The 19817-nt window shown below is 39.5% G+C and overlaps 1 protein-coding gene across 10 annotated transcripts in view; it reads right to left on the reverse strand.

The window, feature by feature from the left end:
• Nucleotides 1-5340: 5340 nt before the first annotated feature.
• LOC129749972 (cadherin-related tumor suppressor) overlaps nt 5341-19817 on the reverse strand; it is a 339347-nt gene continuing 324870 nt past the window's right edge. For all 10 annotated transcript variants that reach the window (XM_055745134.1, XM_055745129.1, XM_055745132.1 and 7 more), the window contains 2 exons: nt 9305-14678; nt 5341-9204 (listed from right to left, as the gene is read on the reverse strand). In XM_055745134.1, coding sequence (XP_055601109.1) covers nt 6501-9204; nt 9305-14678 — 8078 coding nt within the window. In that variant the 3' untranslated portion in view covers nt 5341-6500. The remainder of the gene's footprint in view (nt 9205-9304; nt 14679-19817) is intronic.

Here is a 19817-nt window from a genome sequence, read left to right on the forward strand (position 1 = left end):
AAAGATTAGGATACTTTTCATAAAATGTTTGGAATGTATAGTTTAAAATAGAATGATATCAACTTTGTGATTCCATGAAAATTTCATCATTGTAAAGAAACAATTAGAAAATTCGGAAACGTTAGAAAAAATCCTCTTCTTCCTTCCATGCTTAGATGTTAAACGGAATTGAGGACATAAACATGGTTATCATTATAGAACAAAAACTGAAAATTTTATCCTGAATATATCAGAACCCAGTATAAGAAGTCAGAAACAGATTTGATTTTAGTGTCATGAACAATATGAACCAAGATCCATAACATAGAAGAGAGTTCAAATCCAATTATAAGTACTAAGAAGAAAAAAATTAAACTTTGATAATATGTACTACTAAACATTGTTTTTTTTATTCAAATGTTCAAAATCATGAAAAAAGATTAGGATTTGCGAAAAAAGTTTCGATTTTCATTTCTGATTTTTTATTTAACATCACAATGAAGCAATAACGTTAAAAAAAATTAAATTACTTATTCCTAAAGCCAGATTTTGAACATTCATAAGAAATAGCAAGAAAGTTTGGAACAAAATTTTGCAATTTAGAATTAAATTGTTCATTTTATTATCATCAAACTTGGAATTTAAATCATTTTCTTCTTCTTTTCTTCTTCTAACATCAACATGGCCTAAACTTGTAAGCAGTCTGGTAAATGGAAAACTTGCGTCGTTCATTTTTCTTTTCAACGTTGAATCTGTTACATATTAGATGCATTGCAGGTATAACTACGACCAGGCCAACCATGTGATGAAAACCACGAAAGATACAGCATCAAGGGCCAAACGCTTTAGAGCTTTTTTTAAACATTTGTGATTATAGGTACACAAGTTTCTAAAAAGGTAAAATTATAAAAAGAACATAAATAATAGATAGATCTCACCAAAAATCAAAGCTTGACGCAGATACAAATATGTCGTTTAATTGATGCTATAATTTCCTGTGAACTTCAACAAATTTAAGATTTTTGTTGACTACTTTTTTTTTCTTTTTTGATAGGAGTTTGACCCGTTAGGGTCATTCTTCCTCGTTTGTTGACTACAACTTCTCCGTGGTGATTTGAATTTAATTTTTCCACCAAATCCAATTCACAATTGCCTTCACAAAACTCCTTTTCCAGGGTTTCCAAATTCAAGCCTATTTCTTCTAAACTTTCACTGTACCACGAACTTTTTCAAATGATTCTTGTGCACTTGGTGGTTTCTTTGGAGAACTCTTCACACCTAAATTTTATTTGGTTGTTAAACTTTTGTTGTTGTTTTTTATGAAATAAGTATACAATTTTCGGAGCTAAAACAACGCGTGATGATTTTTTGACATACGCCTACTTCTCCATGACTTCGAGGAATTTAAATCAGTTTTCATTGGAAAAAAAAAATTAAATTTGAAATGCTAAAAACGATTCGTATTTCTTCAGAAATTGAAAAGCTAAGAGAGAAAATTATAAAAGAAAAAAAATCGAAGATCCAAATTTATATACAGGCTTTGAAAACGCGTGTTTTTATTAAAAAAAAAATTGAGTTAAAGGAAGAAATAAATAATTCCCTACGACATTTGTAGTTTTCAATGCCTTTTTGCTGTTGCTGTGAATCAGAATTCTATAAATATTTTTAATGTCCTAATATACCTTTTTCAAAACATCCTTATCCACATTTAGACAAATTTTATAAAATGTCATATGAAAAGATGATTAAATAATAGATAAAGTAGATGCATTTCAAGTAACAGATAACGAGAAACATAGTTTAATATGGAAATTGCTTAAATAAATTTCAAAAAATTATTTGTTGTTTAAAAAAACACTGCCAAAAAGTGATTTGCGATGTCTGCAAATTTAGTATACGGTGAAGAATAGTTTTGAAATTACTGAAAAAAGAGAAAGGTATTTGATTAAAATAGCTTAAAATGGCAACACATTTCAACAAAACCTTCTTTGGCGCCCTGTTCTTTGGGTTAATCTTAAATACACATAACAGCTTCAAGGATCTTCTGTAAACGAAAAAAAGGTAGAACGGAAAAAAATCATCGTTAAATTCAACCCAGAAGATATTTGCCTTCAGCTTTCGCTGAGAATCAAAAAAAATTAATATAATTAATTATTACGACAATTTTTGCCCTCTGGAGGTAGGCACTACAATTAACATTTCTTCGAATGTAAGTAAAGATGATTTCAGGGAAAAGGAAGACATATCTGCGAAGCGAAAAACAACGCTTTAGTCCACGTTCAATATCATGGAAGGTTGAATGAACATATTCCTCGATAAATAAGCCACTGTCCCTATTAACTTGAGGGGTAAAAAAATAGCTGTATAATAGAGTGCCCCAAATGACCCGAGACTTCAAAAATGGGGTAAATTTTTTCAGGGGGATATTCATCACTATTAATGAGAGACAGTGCTTCGAACATTTTGACGCAGCATTAACAGTGATGAATATCACCCTGAAAAAAGTTACCCAATTTTTAAGTCTAATAACTTTTTTGTCATAAGTCGAATTGAAATGCAGTCTTCGAATGAAATATTTGTCAAAGTGTAGGCTTTAACAAAAACCGATTTCAAAAGAAATCGGCCCAAAGGGACCAAAGTTATTCATGAAAAACTGGATTTTCATGTTCCTCCTGAACAAAATGTTTCGAAATCCTATACAAATTTAAGGCTCGTTGAGCGACCCCTTCCTGTGATCCGATCTCGCTTTATCTCTCTTGCTTCTCAACCGATTTTTACAAAATTAATAGTTTTAGTTTATCAGTGGTTTTAGTAACTTCGTAACTTAAATATGTTTCTCAGACAATATTTACCTACAGTACTTAAATTTTCCGTTATTCAAATTATAAAAAAAAAAAACGAAAAACATGCTTCGGAAAATCGGTTACGGAATGCTCAAGGAAAATTTCATTTAGTGTCCAAGAAAGCTGGAATTAGAAACTATTCGTTGGCCTGAGGTATATATTTTTGTAATTAAAAAAAAAATGTAAAAAAGGGATGTAAAAACTGTACTTTCAAATCAATTAATCGTCAACAGTCACATCAGATAAATTTTGAAAAGAGGATTCGAAAGTTGACGTAATTTGGCACATTTTTGCGTTTTTAGATTTTCCAAATACGAAACACAGAATTTTAGATGAATTTTCAAAAGTAGCTGTTTTTGTGTAATTACATTAGCGCTGCGATACTTTACACAAATATGATAAATATAAAATTATTGGTAAATCCAGAAAATTAACGCGGACGCTCTCGTTTCGTCTGTTTTCACCCACCCGTCGGTACCAAAATTAGGAAAAGTCAGGTAGGTTCAACGTTTTTGGTGCAAATAGAAAGAATTGTAGGCAACGTTCAACGCCAAAATATTCAACTGGTACGAATCACCCCACTTTTGGAAACGAACTAGAAGCTGCTAGCGGTAGTTTGCGTTGACTTGTTAATGTTCAGAAAGTATTTCACAATTTTATTTATCATATTTTTGTAAGGTATTGCAGCGCTAATGTAATTACACCACTAGAAGCGGTATGAAATTACCTTTCTAGTGAATATAACGAAAATCTTGAATTTATATAATTAAAATCCCGTGCAAAGTTGACTTTAAGTGCAAGAAATTCTGAGAAATTCCAAATTGACAAAGAGTTCGAAAAACAGTTTCCTTTAAAAATTCGTCAAAAATTCTGTTTTTCGTATTTTTAAAATCTAAAAACGCGAAAATTTGCCAAATTACGTCAACTTTCGAATCCTCTTTTCAAATTTATCTGGATTTGAATTGAACAATTTTGTCGATTCATTGATTTGAAAGTAAGATTTTTACATCAGTTTTTCACATTTTTTGTAGTCATGATCTTAAAAAATTTAAAAAAAAATATATATAATTATGGTCAACGAATAGTTTCTAACTTCAGTTTTCTTGGACACTAAGTGAAATTTTCTTTGAGTATTCCGTAGCTGGTTTACAGTCTTTTTCGGAAGCATATTTTTTCCGATTTTTTTTTCTCTGACTTTTAATAACGGAAACTGGAGGGTTGAAGAAGGTGAATATTTTCTGAGAATCATATTTGAGTTACGAGCTTTCTAAAACTATAAATTTTGTAAGAATCGGTTGAGAAACAAGGGAGATATAGCGGTTTTAGTCAGGAGTGTCAAATTGCCAGTCCAGGGAACGGTGAACGATTGAAAATTTCAGATAAGGGTTAAAATTGATTGTACCAAATCCGAACTACTTTTTTTTTCTTCTTTGAATGAGTGTTGTTAAGTTTAATATTACGAAAATAGTCCGTAAATTGTCCCAATTCACCCCATTTTACGGTACCAATCCAGTTCCTTGAACAAAAATTATGGTTTACCGCCTTGAATAAACATTTTTTTTTGTGAAAATTCCATAGCTCAACAAAATTTAAGGGGTCAGCTAGATTCTATATAGAAACTTGTTGAGAGATATCAACGTGTTTTTCATGATTAATTGCGCACAAATCTCTATAGGTACTAGGCGCGCCTAATCTCCTGACTGAAAAAGTGATGCATTTCAACTACATGAACCCTCTCAACTCGCCGAAACTCATTCTTAATGGAATGAATTTGGCAATTATTAAATTGTACCTCGTACAGACGCAAAAACACTTATCAATAATTTGTATTGATGTTTTGCGTCGAGAGACTGCCCAAAACTCAATAATAGGCTAAACTTTGCCTAATATGCGTAAGAAAACGTTGACTGAAGATTTCCTCTGAACCCAACTCATTGAATTGTTAAAAAAAGATTTTTATATTAATATCAGTAAAAATTAAATTTTTCAAACAAACTTCATCGAATCTCGACTTCGACTCTGTGCACGATATTGGCATGCTATTTGTTTTGCTTCCTTCTACTAAGTGTAACACTAAGAGCCGCCAGTCAGCCAGCCAGCCAGCCACCAAATCATCGGAAGCCGTGAGTGGCCGTAGTATTAACCTACTTTTAGAGGCCGAGCAAGAACCGACCGCGGGCTGATGCGCTATGATTACGGTTGGTATAGTAAGTAGGTAGTAGGTCCTAGTCCCGTTTAACCTAGCAGAAAGTTGTTCTTTTACACTTCTCTACTTTTTTCCGTTTTGCTCGATTGGTAAGGGGGGATGACGCGTGCTTGTGGAGAATAACCACTGGTAGATTCTCAACAATGAATGAATTGTTCGATCGGTCGGTACGTAGTCGGACACTTACAACCGACTTGAGGGGGGACAGCTTGAACCGGAAAATGATATTCACCTCTGATGGCTTCTTTCTTATATGTTTGTGGACTTTCGGATAGATGGCAACTCATTGACGCGACTTTTATTTTTCATAGTTAACATTTATTTTCGGAATTTTTTGTTTTTAAAAAAATTACTGTAATTGAATTCACTAGATTCATTTCAGATTGTATCTAAGCTATTTACAGGATCAATTTTCTGAAGTGTTGATTTGTACACGATATAATTTTGAACTGAAGACTATTGGGGACCTAATATTAGTGGGTAAAACTTAGAATAAGATTGAATTTCATTATTTAAAAACAGTCTCATTTGGAAGTACTTTTGCGGATGTTTTGTAATATTGCTGATGTTGATTTTCTCTATTTCATCAGTAGTACTGGAAAATACATCGAGAAAGTGTCCTAGCTAACGATTTTAATCTCTTTCCACATGTTAAACTTAGTGTTTGTAGGGTTAATAGTTCGTGTTTTTAAAATTTTATTGTTACAAAGAACATATGGCAAGGCATGTTTCGTCAATCTTTATTATATACAATAAAATTTTGTAGGTATCTTACACATAAACATAGCACAGATCCAGTTTTTGTCACTACTAAAAACGAATCGATTTCCTAGTATTTTTATTTACTGCTGGAAATCGCTAAACTTACTCGAGGGAATTGGAATGTTGTAAAACACGCCTGGTGTCATGGTAATAAATGCACATTTGGAGGGCCCTCAATTACACGTACAGGTTGCTGGCGCTCTTTTGTAAAACATTTCTCTGTCGCCAGATGGCGCTGCTTGAAAGTTTTTTTTTTTATTTTCTCACATATCATCTACTCTACAAGACCCATTTCTTAAAACATGTTACTATTATATGTACTCTCGAGGTCGTACCTTGATACAAGGCAATGCAGAAATTTGCACACAATCGAATGTGGAAAGTGATTTGCTTCGCCCTGCTCCTGTCTGATTCTGTTGGCTGTTGTTTGCCTTTTGCTGGCACGGGTGGCAATAGAATGGTTCATTTTTTTGTGAGAGTTAGTAATCGTAGATTTTGAACAAGTTTTTTGGATGAATAATTTTTCCGAGTATGCACTTTTAACGTAAACTTTCAATTGAATCTTCCAAAAATTGAACCACGCTAGAGCACCTCCGCTGTGAGGTGTGAGCAGTTTAAAATTCAGTAGTCTCTAATATTTACATCGCATTAAAAACGCCACCATTCTTCTTCACACTCAATTTTGCTACCTATGCTGGGATGTGTCGCTCCTACACGTACTCTTCCGATGGTTTTTGCACCCCGGTTGGTATTCGGAGGGAGCTGGACACTCGCCCATTCACCGTATCCGGCAGCTCGGCAATGTCCTTGAAAACGCCCATCAGGCTCTCGAAGTTGGGCCCCCAGTTCAGGAGGTAATCCCATCCGGTTGCTGATGGGGAGGCTCCGTTCGGTTGCCGGTACATTCCCACCATGTGGCTGGACAAGTCATCATCGGAAGCCACCAGGGTGCTTAGCGAGCCCCGGAAGGACGAATCGAAGCCATCGTACGAGGAAGGTGGCAGATGAGGCGGTTTGTTGCCATTACTTTCGTTCATTCCTCCTCGTCGATTGGTGTCGTCTCGGGATTTGGTATATTTATCTCCGTTCATACTATTGTTGTCGTATTCGATCTCCGAACACGTGAAGCTATCGTTGCCACTTTCGTCAGTTGAAGTGGAACTATGAGCATCTACCGCTGGAGAGTGATGCATATGTGCTAGATGTGGAGCGGTTACCCTGGGAGCTTCACTGCTGCTCGAGACCGCATCGAGCGTTGAGACCAGACTGGAAGTCCGAGGCCGAGAGTTGAGCCTTTCGATCTCCTCAGCCGTGAGGCCCATTGGCCCCGGAACAACCGAACTGACGTTTTGAGGTTGTTGGGGTACGCCAGGATTCTTGCGACTGGCACTGGAACTTTGTCCCGATAGCTGACTCATGACGGGACTGTTAAGACTACGCTCACTATTGCTGTGGAGCGCATCTTTGCCGACCCCTCCGGAACTGGATGTTGTTGCGAGAAGGGCACTTTGCAAAGGTTTACCGGAAATGTCATGGAGTGTTAGAATCCGAGGCTGCTGAGAGCTAAGTTCAGAGCTGGGTGACAGTCGTGCCAATGGAGTTGTCTGATGTGGTCTAGGAGTAGCAGTGGGTGGAGGTTGACTAGCTTGGGGTGGAACACGTGGTGCATAAGGACCAGCATGATGTGGCGAATGGCGATGCTGTTGTTGGGTAGCCGTTTGATGTTTGTGGTGAGTGTAGGTCGCTACCGGTGGTGGAGTGGCTTTATACTTACGAACTCCTCCTGCTTCCCGGTAGCCTTTGTAGTGATACACAATATCTATATCGGAGGGAGCAATTGAGCTGGCATTCTCTAAGTCGTAATGCTCTGGATACTCAGATCCCAAATCTACCGGGGGCGTATGATCATGGGTGTGGTGCGCTTGACTAGGTGGTGGCAAAGGCGGATGATGATCTTCTCGCAGAGGTGGACTCTTGCTGACCACTTCGCGTTCTATTATATCCGGTCTCTGAGGACGCTGTGGTTCACCCGCATTAAGATCTCTCTCCTTGTACTTTTTGGAAATCAATTCCGGTCCCACAAGATGATGTCCACCTACACTACGCAACATGTCATTATTATCCGAGTGATACCCAGGAACCGATAAATCGTTAACATGCAAGCCCCTACTCAAATCGTTATGTACTCCCGATGCAACAAGCTGTGATGTGCTGAGCAACGTAGATCCTCCATTATGTTTCGAGTGAATTGCTGATGGTCCTCCCAATCCACCGCTTTTTTCCTTATATTGCTTTCTCAATCGGAATACTACAAACGACAAGAAAATCGCTACCAGTAGCACCACAAAAAACACGATCACCAACGTGATACCAATGCTGAGCGGGTCAGTCACTTGTGCTGCTCCCAGTCCGGCCAATAAACATCCAGGAAGAACATTTCCTCTGTGAATGGCATGTTTGAAAATACTTCCAGATCCGTTGAACGGCTGAATTTCGTTATTGATGGTGAAATTAGCCAGACATCCTTGGAAAAATGCAGGCATAACTTCATTTACAAACAGTTCTCGCCTTACATTTCCGATGGACAGAACCGTCAAATACGGATCCAGAAAGTCGTGAACCCCTGCTGAATCCAATTCTTCGATAACGCTCTTCCCATCGACCATAATTTGCAGATTTCGGTTATGAGCATGTAGTGTGACGTTGTGCCAGTTTCCATCTGCTAAATTCTCCGGCGTGGATGCCGTAATATTCACATAAGAGGTTTGATGTGAATTGTAGAAAATCTTTCCGTTGCGCAGCTCAATCGATGTGTAGTGCTTATTGGTAGCTGCATAGATCAACAGTCCATTCGGTTTGTTAGTTTTGAACATCATGCTCAAATACTTGGGTGGATCTTCCGCAATCGTCAAACTAGATATATTTTCCGTCTTGATCGAATACCGCTTGTTTCGAGTTACGTCGTAGCTCCATATGTTCTTTCCACTGTAGATGTTTTCCAACAGCTGCATTCGTTTGTGTTTCTCAGATATCTCAAACTCAATGAATCCCCCATCGGCTATCGAGTAGTATTCCAGTGAGTTTGAGCAGTCCGGCGACAGAATTGATCCTCCACAGCGACACATCGCCGTATGCCAACGATCCATGCACTGACCGGAGACTCCACACAGCGGCTGGGTTGGATCTTCCAGCAGTCCAAGACTACACGGGCCTCCATTACTGCTTCTTTGACAGGTCGAATCCACTCCGAAGGATTTTATCGGGTTACTCAAATTCAGTGCCCGTCCATTGATTGAAATGCTATGCATGCACCCAACCAGATCGTCCGAATGAACTTGTCCAGGTCGTTCCAGAATGGGATCCGCCGATGCTAGTCCTCCTACCAATAGCAGGTGCTTGTTGAAGTTCAAAGTTCTGAAAAATAAAAACAAAAAAAATACATTAATAATTATCATTAGGTATGAAAAATACTGTCTAACACATATGAATCCCTATAGATTTTTACAAAACTCACCCAGTCGGTCCAGTATCGTCGGCATAGCAGCTGGAATCCCCCGGTCGGCACTCTTCGCAGCTATCACCATTGTCCGAACATTTGGACACGCTCAAAGACATCACCCGACCGTTCCGAGTTGCGGTTATTTTGTGCCATCTTCCGTCGGAGATCGTGTTGTTGCTGGAGGCACCCTGTCCCACAACAAGCGATGTGATGGCAGTTCTTGCACCACCGAAAGAAAACACCGCTCGACCATTCACAATTTCCATCGCTACAAAGTCCGACCGTCCTCCACTCTGGATTCCGTAGTTGTAGATCAACAGAGCATCAGGTTTTGTTGTTGCAAAAATGACTGATATGTCATTGGTGGCTGAGTCTAGAGCAGGAAATGCCATGTACGATAGCTCCTTGAATCCAAAGGTGGACTTTTCACAATGACGACCATAGCGACCGTCAACGCAGTTACACTTATAGCCAGGTTTCAAACTGACGCACTGTCCTCCATGCATACAAGGATTCGGCCTGCACGAATCCGACACTGCTTCACACTGGTTTCCTCGATATCCCGGCCGACAAAGGCAGAAAAATGAGGATCCATCTGAACTTTCTCGACATGAGCCCCCATTTTTACAAGGACTGCTCGAACAAATGTCACCACGTTCAAGTTGACAGTATTTTCCTTCTCGATTAGCTGGACATGAGCACTGGAAATCATAACCCTGTCGACGGCATTGTCCACCAGCCTGACATGGATTAGGAGAGCACGGGTCCTGTCGCTTATCGCACTTGGCTCCCGTATATCCATCTGGACATTTGCAGCGAAAATCATGCCTTACCAGTGGGGATGTAAAGATCAATGATTGACTATCTGTGATCTGAACATCTTCGTACACGTTGATCTTCTCGAAGCAGACTCCTCCATTGTCACATGTATTCGCATCACAAGGGATAAAACCAATTAGGACCTTCGAGTTTTGCAGCAGTAAGTTGATGGCATCGTGTTTTTTGCTAAACTTATCGACCAGGTACTGCTTGGTTCGAAAACCTTTTCCGCTGTTTGTGACCGCTACTGTGATGTCAATTGCCTTATTCACGTCCAAAAAGCTGTAAACGATCAGTTCGTCGTTGCTGTCAATCGATGACTTCAGTATATCGATGAAATTACGATAGTAGTTTGCCAAAAACCGACTACTGGTCATATTATCCACTCTGATGGTGATCGAGTTTTCTACGGTGACATTGTCGAAGCGAAGAAATTCGACACTCACAGTGGAGACTACATCCGAGTGTTTTCCATCGTTTCCGGAGACTAGGAACGTGTGACCGTTGCTTGGGATCGAGGCTGATTTTGAACGCAGCTTGCAGCCGGAGCTGATGGTGAATGTTTCAATGGGATTTTTGTTCAGATCCCCAATAATTTTGCACCGGTAATCACCGGAAATGTCCGGATCATTTGGATGAACGTTGGCGATATCACCGTTCAGTTGACTGTTGAAGACGTACACTAGAACGTGAACGATTCTCGGGATTGATGGGCTATCGTTCTGATCCATTACATTCACAGTGATCGTGTGTTGCGTTCGTAGTTTTGGATTTCCATTATCTTCAACCTCGATCAGAAGATCAAGTTTAGGAGTAGTCTCGCGATCGATGCTGCGAGCCGTTCGGAGCACTCCCGAATGTTTTTCTAAGGTGACCAGAGATTTGTGACGTCCCCCTATGAGGTAATAGCTAAAGGGAGCCCCATTTGGGGGTAGATCAGGATCGGTAGCACTCAGTGTCATAATTACAGTGTTGGGAGGTTCATTTTCCATCACTGATCCCACCGTATCTTTGGGGTCAAAAGTTGGACCATTGTCATTGATATCCGAGACAAATATATTGACGGTTGTTGTCCCAGTTTGAGGTGGAGAACCTGTATCGATAGCTCCTAGAATAAGTTTATGCTGTGGTAGTGTCTCTCGATCGAGCATTCGAGCCGTTTCAATTTGACCCGATTGTGGATCAATTTTGAAGAAGTGATCGTTATCACCGCCAATGATCGAATAGCCGAACTGGTTGTTCTGAGGTCGCACATCTTTATCAATGGCTTTAACGGCAATTATTCGTGTCCCAACCTGTGCACCTTCGGAGACGTTTGCTTCGTAAAGATCGAGAAGAAACTCAGGCGGATCGTTTCCATCTTGGATGGAAATGATAACTTGAGCTTCGTCGGTGTCGTTTCCACGAATACCTCCGAAATTTTTAGCCAAAACTGTTAGAACGACGCGAGACTGAGTTTCACGATCCAAATTCCTCGAAACTACCATAACTCCGGACTCCGGATGGATGCTGAATCCTTTGTCGTTGCTTGATCCCACCAGTAGATAGTAAACTTTTCCGTCTTCGCCAGCATCTTTGTCAGTAGCTTGAATGAAACCAACGTTGGTACCGACCTCTGCTGACTCCGATACGTCAAAGTGAAATACCGGCTGGATAAATTTGGGGTAGTATTCGTTAACTCCTGTTACGTGAACAATCACTTTAGTGCGGTTTTTCATCGGAGAATCCGGATTGACGGCCAGGATGCTGAGGGTGTAACGGTTTTGTTCTTCGTAATCGAAAATGGTTTTGGATTTGATAACTCCGGTTGCGGTTTCGATCGTGAAGAGATCTTTTCCAGTCCCTCCAATAATCGAGTAGTGGATGATGGCATTTTTCGGCGAATCCTTGTCTTGGGCAATCACTTTGAAGACGAACGTGTTTGGAGAGCTATTTTCCGGAATGAAAGCATCATATTCAGTCTGGTTGAATGTCGGTGCATTATCGTTGATGTCGGTGAGGGTAATTGTGATCATGGCCATTGATTTCTTCGGTTTGAAACCGAGGTCTTCCGCAGTAACGTTGAGTTGATAGATTTGAATCATATCGTAGTCCAGTGATTCGAGTATTGTGATCGAACCCGTGACACTGTTGATGGCGAATTCTTTTCGTTCATTTCCTCCGGTGATGGAGTATCGTACCATTCCGTTGGGACCACCATCATTGTCTGGTGCACTAACTGTGAGAATAGTCGACCCAATTGGTTCGTTTTCCGGAACGATGACTTGGTAAGAGGGGCTTTGAAAGACGGGAGCGAATTGATTGGCACCCGTTACGACAATTGTCACGGCCACTTCATCCTGCTGAGGCGGGACACCTTTATCCACGGCTCGGACGTTTAGCGTGTAAATTTGGCCGGGGGAATCAGCGAGCGTACTGCTAACGATGACCCATCCATCGTTTTTATTGACCGCGAAGGCTTTGGTTCCATTTCCACCGGTTACGAGATATTCTACTTCAGCATTAACTCCAAAATCAAGTTCATCTTTGGCGATAAGCTGAACTATCTTTTGTCCAACTGTGGCACCTTCCGGAGCAGGTGAAAGGTATTCTCGTTGGGCAAACATTGGTGGATTATTGTTAGCGTCTACCACGTTGATGTTTATGAGGCATTCTGAGTACATCGGTGGTTTTCCGTTATCGGTAGCGAGTACGGTCAGGGTGAACATGTTTTCCGGGGACGATTCCAGTTGGGTATGTTTGTAGTGGATTGTTCTTTTGCTGAAAATTTCCCCGGTAGCTGGATCGATCGTAAACATGTCAGAAGGTTGCTGGAGAGAGTAGGATATAACCGAGTTGGGACCATGCTTGTCACGATCCATTGCTATGACTTGACCGACGAAACTGATGGGTTTTTGAAGTTCCGGGAAATTGAAACTGTAATAGCTGTGTTCGAATTCTGGGGCGTTGTCGTTTTGATCTTGGATTGTGATTGTCAGTGGCGTTTCCGTTCTCCAAGCTCCGTCGACGGCAGCTACCTTCAATATATATTCGTCCTGCTGTTCACGGTCGAGATGTCCAGCGACAGTTACGTTTCCGGTTGTTGAATCGATGGTGAATTTGTTTCCGATGTTTTCGGTAAAAATATAGGTAGCATTTGCGTTGGTTCCAATATCGGAATCGGAGGAAGTGATCTTGATCACGAACAAACCGATTTCGGCATTTTCGGTAACATTTACACTGAAAAGTCGAGTAAATTTCGGGGGATTATCGTTTTTGTCCATCACATTGACAAGAACCGTTGCTGTTCCGGTGAGCTGTGGAACGCCTTGATCTACGGCCTCAACCGTCAGTGCGTAACGGGCCAGATCTTCTCGGTCCAATCGAGTGGTGGTGAAAATCTCGCCAGTATCGCTGTTGATTTCAAAACTTTCAAAATCGTCTTTCAATCGGTAGGTTATTTGACCGTTTTCTTCAGAATCAACATCACTGGCTTGAATCTTGATGACAAACAGACCCGCAGATTCCTCCTCCATAACTTCGGCATTGTAGACTTGTTTATCCATGACCGGGGCGTTGTCGTTGGCATCGGTAACGTTGATCGTTAGCTGCATAACGCTACGAAGGCTCGGCCGATCAGAATCAGCAGCCTCAATCCAGACCTCATACTGTTGGTTGGATTCGTAATCTAGACCACCCTTATTAACGGCCACCTCTCCGGTGTTGGCATCGATCCGCAGTGCATCACCGATGTTACCACCGGCAATAGCGTAGTGTATGTTTCCGGAAGGACCTTTTTTCGGCGACGTTGCCGATATTTTGGTTACTACTTTCCCATCCGCAATATCTTCTGGTAGGATGTACTGTGTCTCCGATAGATAAGAAAACACCGGGAACAGATGAGCCGATTTGAGCGCGATAGTTAGTTCACACTTTGTAGATTTTTGCTCGTAACCTTGATCTCGTGCTTCAATGTATAGATTAAAAACTCGATCTGCATTCTGACCCGGTTGGGAGAGCTCCATGGACGCCGCGATCACACCGGTGTGAGTATTGATGCGGAATTTGGAGGCATCGGGCCCACTGATGGAATAATCAATGCGAGAATTTATGCCCTCATCAGAATCGATCGCCTTAGCGCCAAAAACGAACTGATTCGGTTTGATGCGATCCGGTATATTGACATGGAAGCTGCCCGATTCGAACGACGGGCTATTGTCGTTTGTGTCCGACACGGTGATGGTAAGATTTACGACCGTGGCACGTGGTTCGGTTGTTGAACTGTCCTGGGCCATCAGCGTGAAATGGTACAATGAAATATCTTCTCGATCGAGTACGGCAGTAGTGGTTATTTCTCCCGTGTTCTGATTGACGTCGAATCGATCAGAATGCTCCCCGAGCAGCGTATAACGGATTTTGGCATTCAGTCCGGAGTCCTTATCGGTCGCAATGGGATGCAGCACGGCGGTACCGATGGGAAGATTTTCTGCAACCGTTGCCATATAGGACTGCCGCTCGAATTCCGGCCTGTGATCGTTCATGTCTTGGACAATGACTCGAACCGTTCCCGTTCCGGTTAGTGGCGGAGAACCTGAAAAGATAAAGAAAATTTATGTCGGGTTAGTTTTCATTTCACGAATGTCAAAGTGCCGTTCGGTTGCGGCATAGAAAATCAAACTAGCTCATCTGATGGGCAACCGAAACTGGGTAAATGGATGGTTTCTCCAGCCCAGAAACGACTTTTTTTCCCTCCATAAGGGTTCAATAATTCACCCGAAGAGCTATTACATGTAGGTACAATAATCGGCTGAAATTGTTGCAAAACCAGAAATGCATATCCTGCGGCGGCACTCGTGTGATTGATAATGACAATTCAATATGGTAAGCTTTTGTTCTGCAATGAATGATACCAATCTCGGTTGCGGGCCCATTCATTCGCTTGCCCCTCAGCCCGAGCAGAAGTCGAATTCAAAATCAAACAAGAATAATATGCAGAATCTATTTCAATTCTGGACACTTGAGAGAAGAGTTTTTAATAAAATTGAAAACCATAGATTTCCAAAATTTTAAAAGGTTTCGAATGATTTTTCATGATTTCGAAAACGTTACAACATTTTGGTATCCTCATCTGTTAGGGAATCTGCTGAGCATCGCCATGTGTGCTCGCGCTCCAGGACCGCCTTTGTTCGATCGCAGTACAATAATGGTGGCCGACCATTACGGGTTCAGCTGCTTGCTGGCTTCACGGAAACAGGCCGCATCCTTCTGGTCAGCTGGAAGGCAGCGTCTCATTTCAAACAATTTATCAACACTTTCCGTCCAGATTGCCTGGCACCTAAGCGATTGGCAGTCAGTTGGAAATCTCAACCCAAGGGTTCGAAAATTTACTCTGGCCTTTCATTTGTTGTGCATATATGAAGTGCGATTTAGATTATCTCTTAATCAGAATGCATGCTGAACGTTAGGAGGATTCGGACCACGGCAACAAGTGTCCATTTCTGGGCCCTCTCGATCGCACTTGATCACACACAAATGTTTGCTGTAAAACCAGCCGCGCCCTGTTCCAGTCCATCGCTCTGATATATTTTTTTTTATTTAAAAATTTCAACTTTATGTAGATGAAGTATTTATAGCCCGGGGTCATAAAATGTTTTCAGTTATACCTCGCCAAGCAAGGACCAGACCTCGAATAGCGCAATGAGGAGAAGGGAAGATCGCGCGCGGAAAATCGGATCCGATACGACGGCGACGGCGACGATGCTTATGATGCGCACACAAGAACGCCTGACGAAGAAAGGGTTGCGTAAAGTGAACGATTGCCGATTGTCCGCGCGGCTCAGCCTGTTGTTCCCCAAAGCTATTTGCGACCATGTGAGTGTGTTTGTGTATGTGTGTGTGGGCAGGTATGTGCAATTGCACTTAAGTTTGTGTTTGACCGCGATCATCTGGCCGGTATCGGAAATAATTGATGCAAAGAGGGAGGTTTCCAATTCGTCCCCGCGAGCGCGATTTCGCGTGCGGTGTAAGCTTGGACTCTGGTTTGGATACTGTTCATTGGAAACTTTTCAATCTTTTTAAAATTTTCCTAACATTTTTGTTATTTTTTTTCAAAGTTCAATATTAGGATTTGGACTTATATACTTTGATTTTATACCGCAATTGACGGATTTGTCTAAGTTAAATCTTGAATAGACAGCTTTAAAAATTTTGCCATTTTTTTCTTTCCAGTTTTCAAATGTGGGATGTCCGAGAAATTGAAGAACACCGAGTGCCGAGTGAATTTTAGGAATTACGTTCATCAAATAATGTTGTGTTATCAAATTAATGACATTTGAGTAATTCTTAGAAAAGCACACCAGCAATAAGTGAAAAACGAGGTATCTCGTATTTGGTCAGCAGTGTTAAGAACCAATTCGCCGAACCTTTATTTTTCGACCTTTTGCAACTCGGTAAAACACGGCAACGCAAAATGACGGAAAAACCAAATTGCACTCAAAAATGGGCAATTTATCATACGTCAAAATTCAAATCATTGTATAATTTTAACTCAGTTCAGATCCTTGGACTGGTACATCAAAAAAAAATTTCATGTTGTTCGAATTTAGTTTTTGAAAAACTAACCGAAATATACGATACATTGATGAATACTTTTCGAAGATGTTTTGTCATTCAAGAATTAATTTTTTGATTAGTAAGGAGGCCATGATTCGTTGGCAACGAACGAGTTTTATTTTCACTCCGTTGGGGAAAATTTTTCTTTTAATATTTTAGTGTTTGAATTGATTCAAAACTTGAACAAAATTGAAATATCGTATTTCCAAATGTGTCAACCGTTAAAAGTGATCGTCCGGAAAGTAACAGTCTTCCTCGGCGAAGTAAAGACTTTGAGCATCGTTTTCCTTAGGCGCTGTCTAAAGTAGGAATCCGTCAAGAGCTTACTGGAAAGTTGAATCGACTATCAGGGCCCAAAGATTATTTGGTGAGTTCGATGCATAATAATTATTTCTCGAAAATTTGAAAGTTGGAAATTTCCAAATTTTTAATACATTTGAGTATCTCATATTTTCAAAAATAATTAGCTGGAAAAAGGTTGAAAGTTATAGCACTTTATGGCTCAGCCTTTTATTTTCTTCTAAAACGTATACTCTTCAATCAAATGATTTTGAATGGTTTTCAATTTGTTGTGTTTTTAAAAGTCTATTTTCTATTTCTAGTGGCTTTTTGTTTATTTTATGTTTATCACTTCTTTGTGACCCACGTGCGCGTTTGTGGAAACTTTCCGGAGTGCTACGATTGAAAAAAATTCTGTTATATTTAGTATGGCAAATGCACTTAATGCATTTATTAGAGTAAGTTTACTGGTGTTGGGAAAAAGTGGTAGAAATTTTGACATTTTGAAAATTTTACCATGCAAAAATGTTTTCAAGATCTTGGGGCGTTGTATTTTTTTACAACACTGTTTCTATTTCAGCCGTATGTGATAGAAATATTGCTATTTTTGCATCACAGCATGCGAAAATACAACACATGTTGTAAAAAAACTAGAAGGCCACAGATCTTGAAAATGTTTTTGTATGGCAAAATATTCAAAATGTACCGTAAGTGTCGAAATTTCTACCACTTTTCCCCAACACCAGTGAACTTTCTCTTAGAACAAGCAAGTGGTAGAAATTTTGACACTTGTAGTGCATTTTGAAAACTTACCATGCGTCCGGAAAGAACGTTAAAGAGATAACCTTCTTTAAATATTTAAATAATATTAACATTCATTTTTAGCAGCCTTTCGGAAAGTTTCCGAGTTCATGCACACGCAACTGTTTATTGATTTGTGATGGCGTTTATATGCGCTTATCTCAACAGCCAAGAAACAAACTCAATTGGAAAAATATCTGGTAGAGTTCAATGTCATAAAATTGATTGCCCAGTTGAACGTTTTAAGCTAGGGAGGAAACATAATGAAGAAGAGAATTCGACTTCCAGTAGACAATTTGGTGACTTTCAAAGTCAAGTCAATTCAGGAAAAGAACAAACAAAATGAAAATGAAAATAAAACATTACGAAAGGTGAAACATGGGTTAGAAACATTATTTAAGTGAAAAAAAAATTCTAAATGCATTAAATTGAAAGTTCAATTTATTATTTTTTAAATTGAATGAGAGCATGAATCTGTTTTATTTCAAAACGAAACTTGAAATGGTAATAATAATTTTTTTGGTCCAATCCTTTTGATGCTGCTGTAAATGAGAACTAATGATTATCACGTGAGTTAAATGTAAATATTTCGATTTGCTCTCGAAAAAATCTTACGAAAAGTTTTAACATTGACTACGCATCCATTTTTGTGGTCTGAATTAGGGAAAAAAGTGATGTAAAAAATTCAGCCTATTTTTAAAAAATCAAGTGCCACCGGCCGTGGCCTTGAAGAAAGTTTTCCAATCTTCTGAGCCATCGTCATGAGATCGAATATACAGTTATCTTTCTGTGGGCTAAGAGTTGAAACATTTGTTAAAAACTAGCCATCATCATACCTTCGAAAGATTTAGCGTCCATCGCACCATGAAGCGTTAAGTGGAAGTGTAAAATTTATGCAATTTGACGAGTTTGGCATTGTTGAACATCCAAATTCAGAAACAGAGAATTTTTAATGATTTCTTAAAGTATGAAATTTTTCAGAATTTTTTGTCAATTTGCATCCTGATTTTGAAAACATTGACGAACAATTTTTGCAACAAAACTGTATTCGCTAGAAAGCAAATTTATTAATGGTTCTGTTTTGCGTTTTTGATTTTGGAAATCAAACGATGCCAAAACTTGTTAAATTACGACAACTTTCCAATCCACCTTTCAAAAACTATCTGATGCCAGATGTCACTGAAATAACTTAAACGGTGGATTGATCGAAGAATTGATTTGAACAAAAATTTAAAAAAAGGCCATATTTGCTACACATAGCGTCTAACTTCAAATTACTTATGCTTCAACACCTTTGTCAATTTGCAAAAAAAGGGGCTTGAAAATAAAACGTAAGAGCTACCAATTTCCAACGCGTGGCGAAACTGAGCTATCTTGAAAAGAGAGCTGTCACCCATTTATAGGTCCCATGGCGACGAACGTGAGAAGTGAATTTTGTTTGACCACTTATTATTATTTCTGATCTACATTCAGCCTTTTTCCGAAGCATGTGTTTTCGTTTTTGTTTAAGATTGTGATTAAAGTGAAACTTCTTCTTGACGATCCTAGAAATAATTAGCCATTACTCTGGGAAAGCTGGAATATACTTAACAAATAAAGTTTCCTAGAAGACTTTCAAAAGGTTTAAAGTCGTGCCAGTACACAAACTTTTATAAATGTGGTATTAAACTGACTTAATTAGGGGTCTTTTTGGAATTTTCTTAAAAAGCTTCGTTTTAGATCAAATCTAATCCATGATTTTTTGCAGAATTTGTATGGGATAGATGAATATTTTGTTCTGAACAATCAATCTTTTTTTTGTGGAACCAAGCCTATTAATAATTTTTGTGCCAATTTTTATATTCATGAAAGAAATTTTTCACTATACAACTTTGTCCAAGACCGTAACTTCGTATTTTATAAGGCAAAAAAGTTATTAGCTGTTGAATAAGGGCATGTCTATTGGCATTGAAATACAATCTATTAAACTAACATCACTGCTGGTGCCTAGTGAGTGAAGTATTACTTGAAAGGTTGTCATGCAATACTTCACTAGGCA

Source organism: Uranotaenia lowii, chromosome 2, assembly GCF_029784155.1.
Source record: "Uranotaenia lowii strain MFRU-FL chromosome 2, ASM2978415v1, whole genome shotgun sequence".
NCBI lineage: Eukaryota > Metazoa > Arthropoda > Insecta > Diptera > Culicidae > Uranotaenia > Uranotaenia lowii.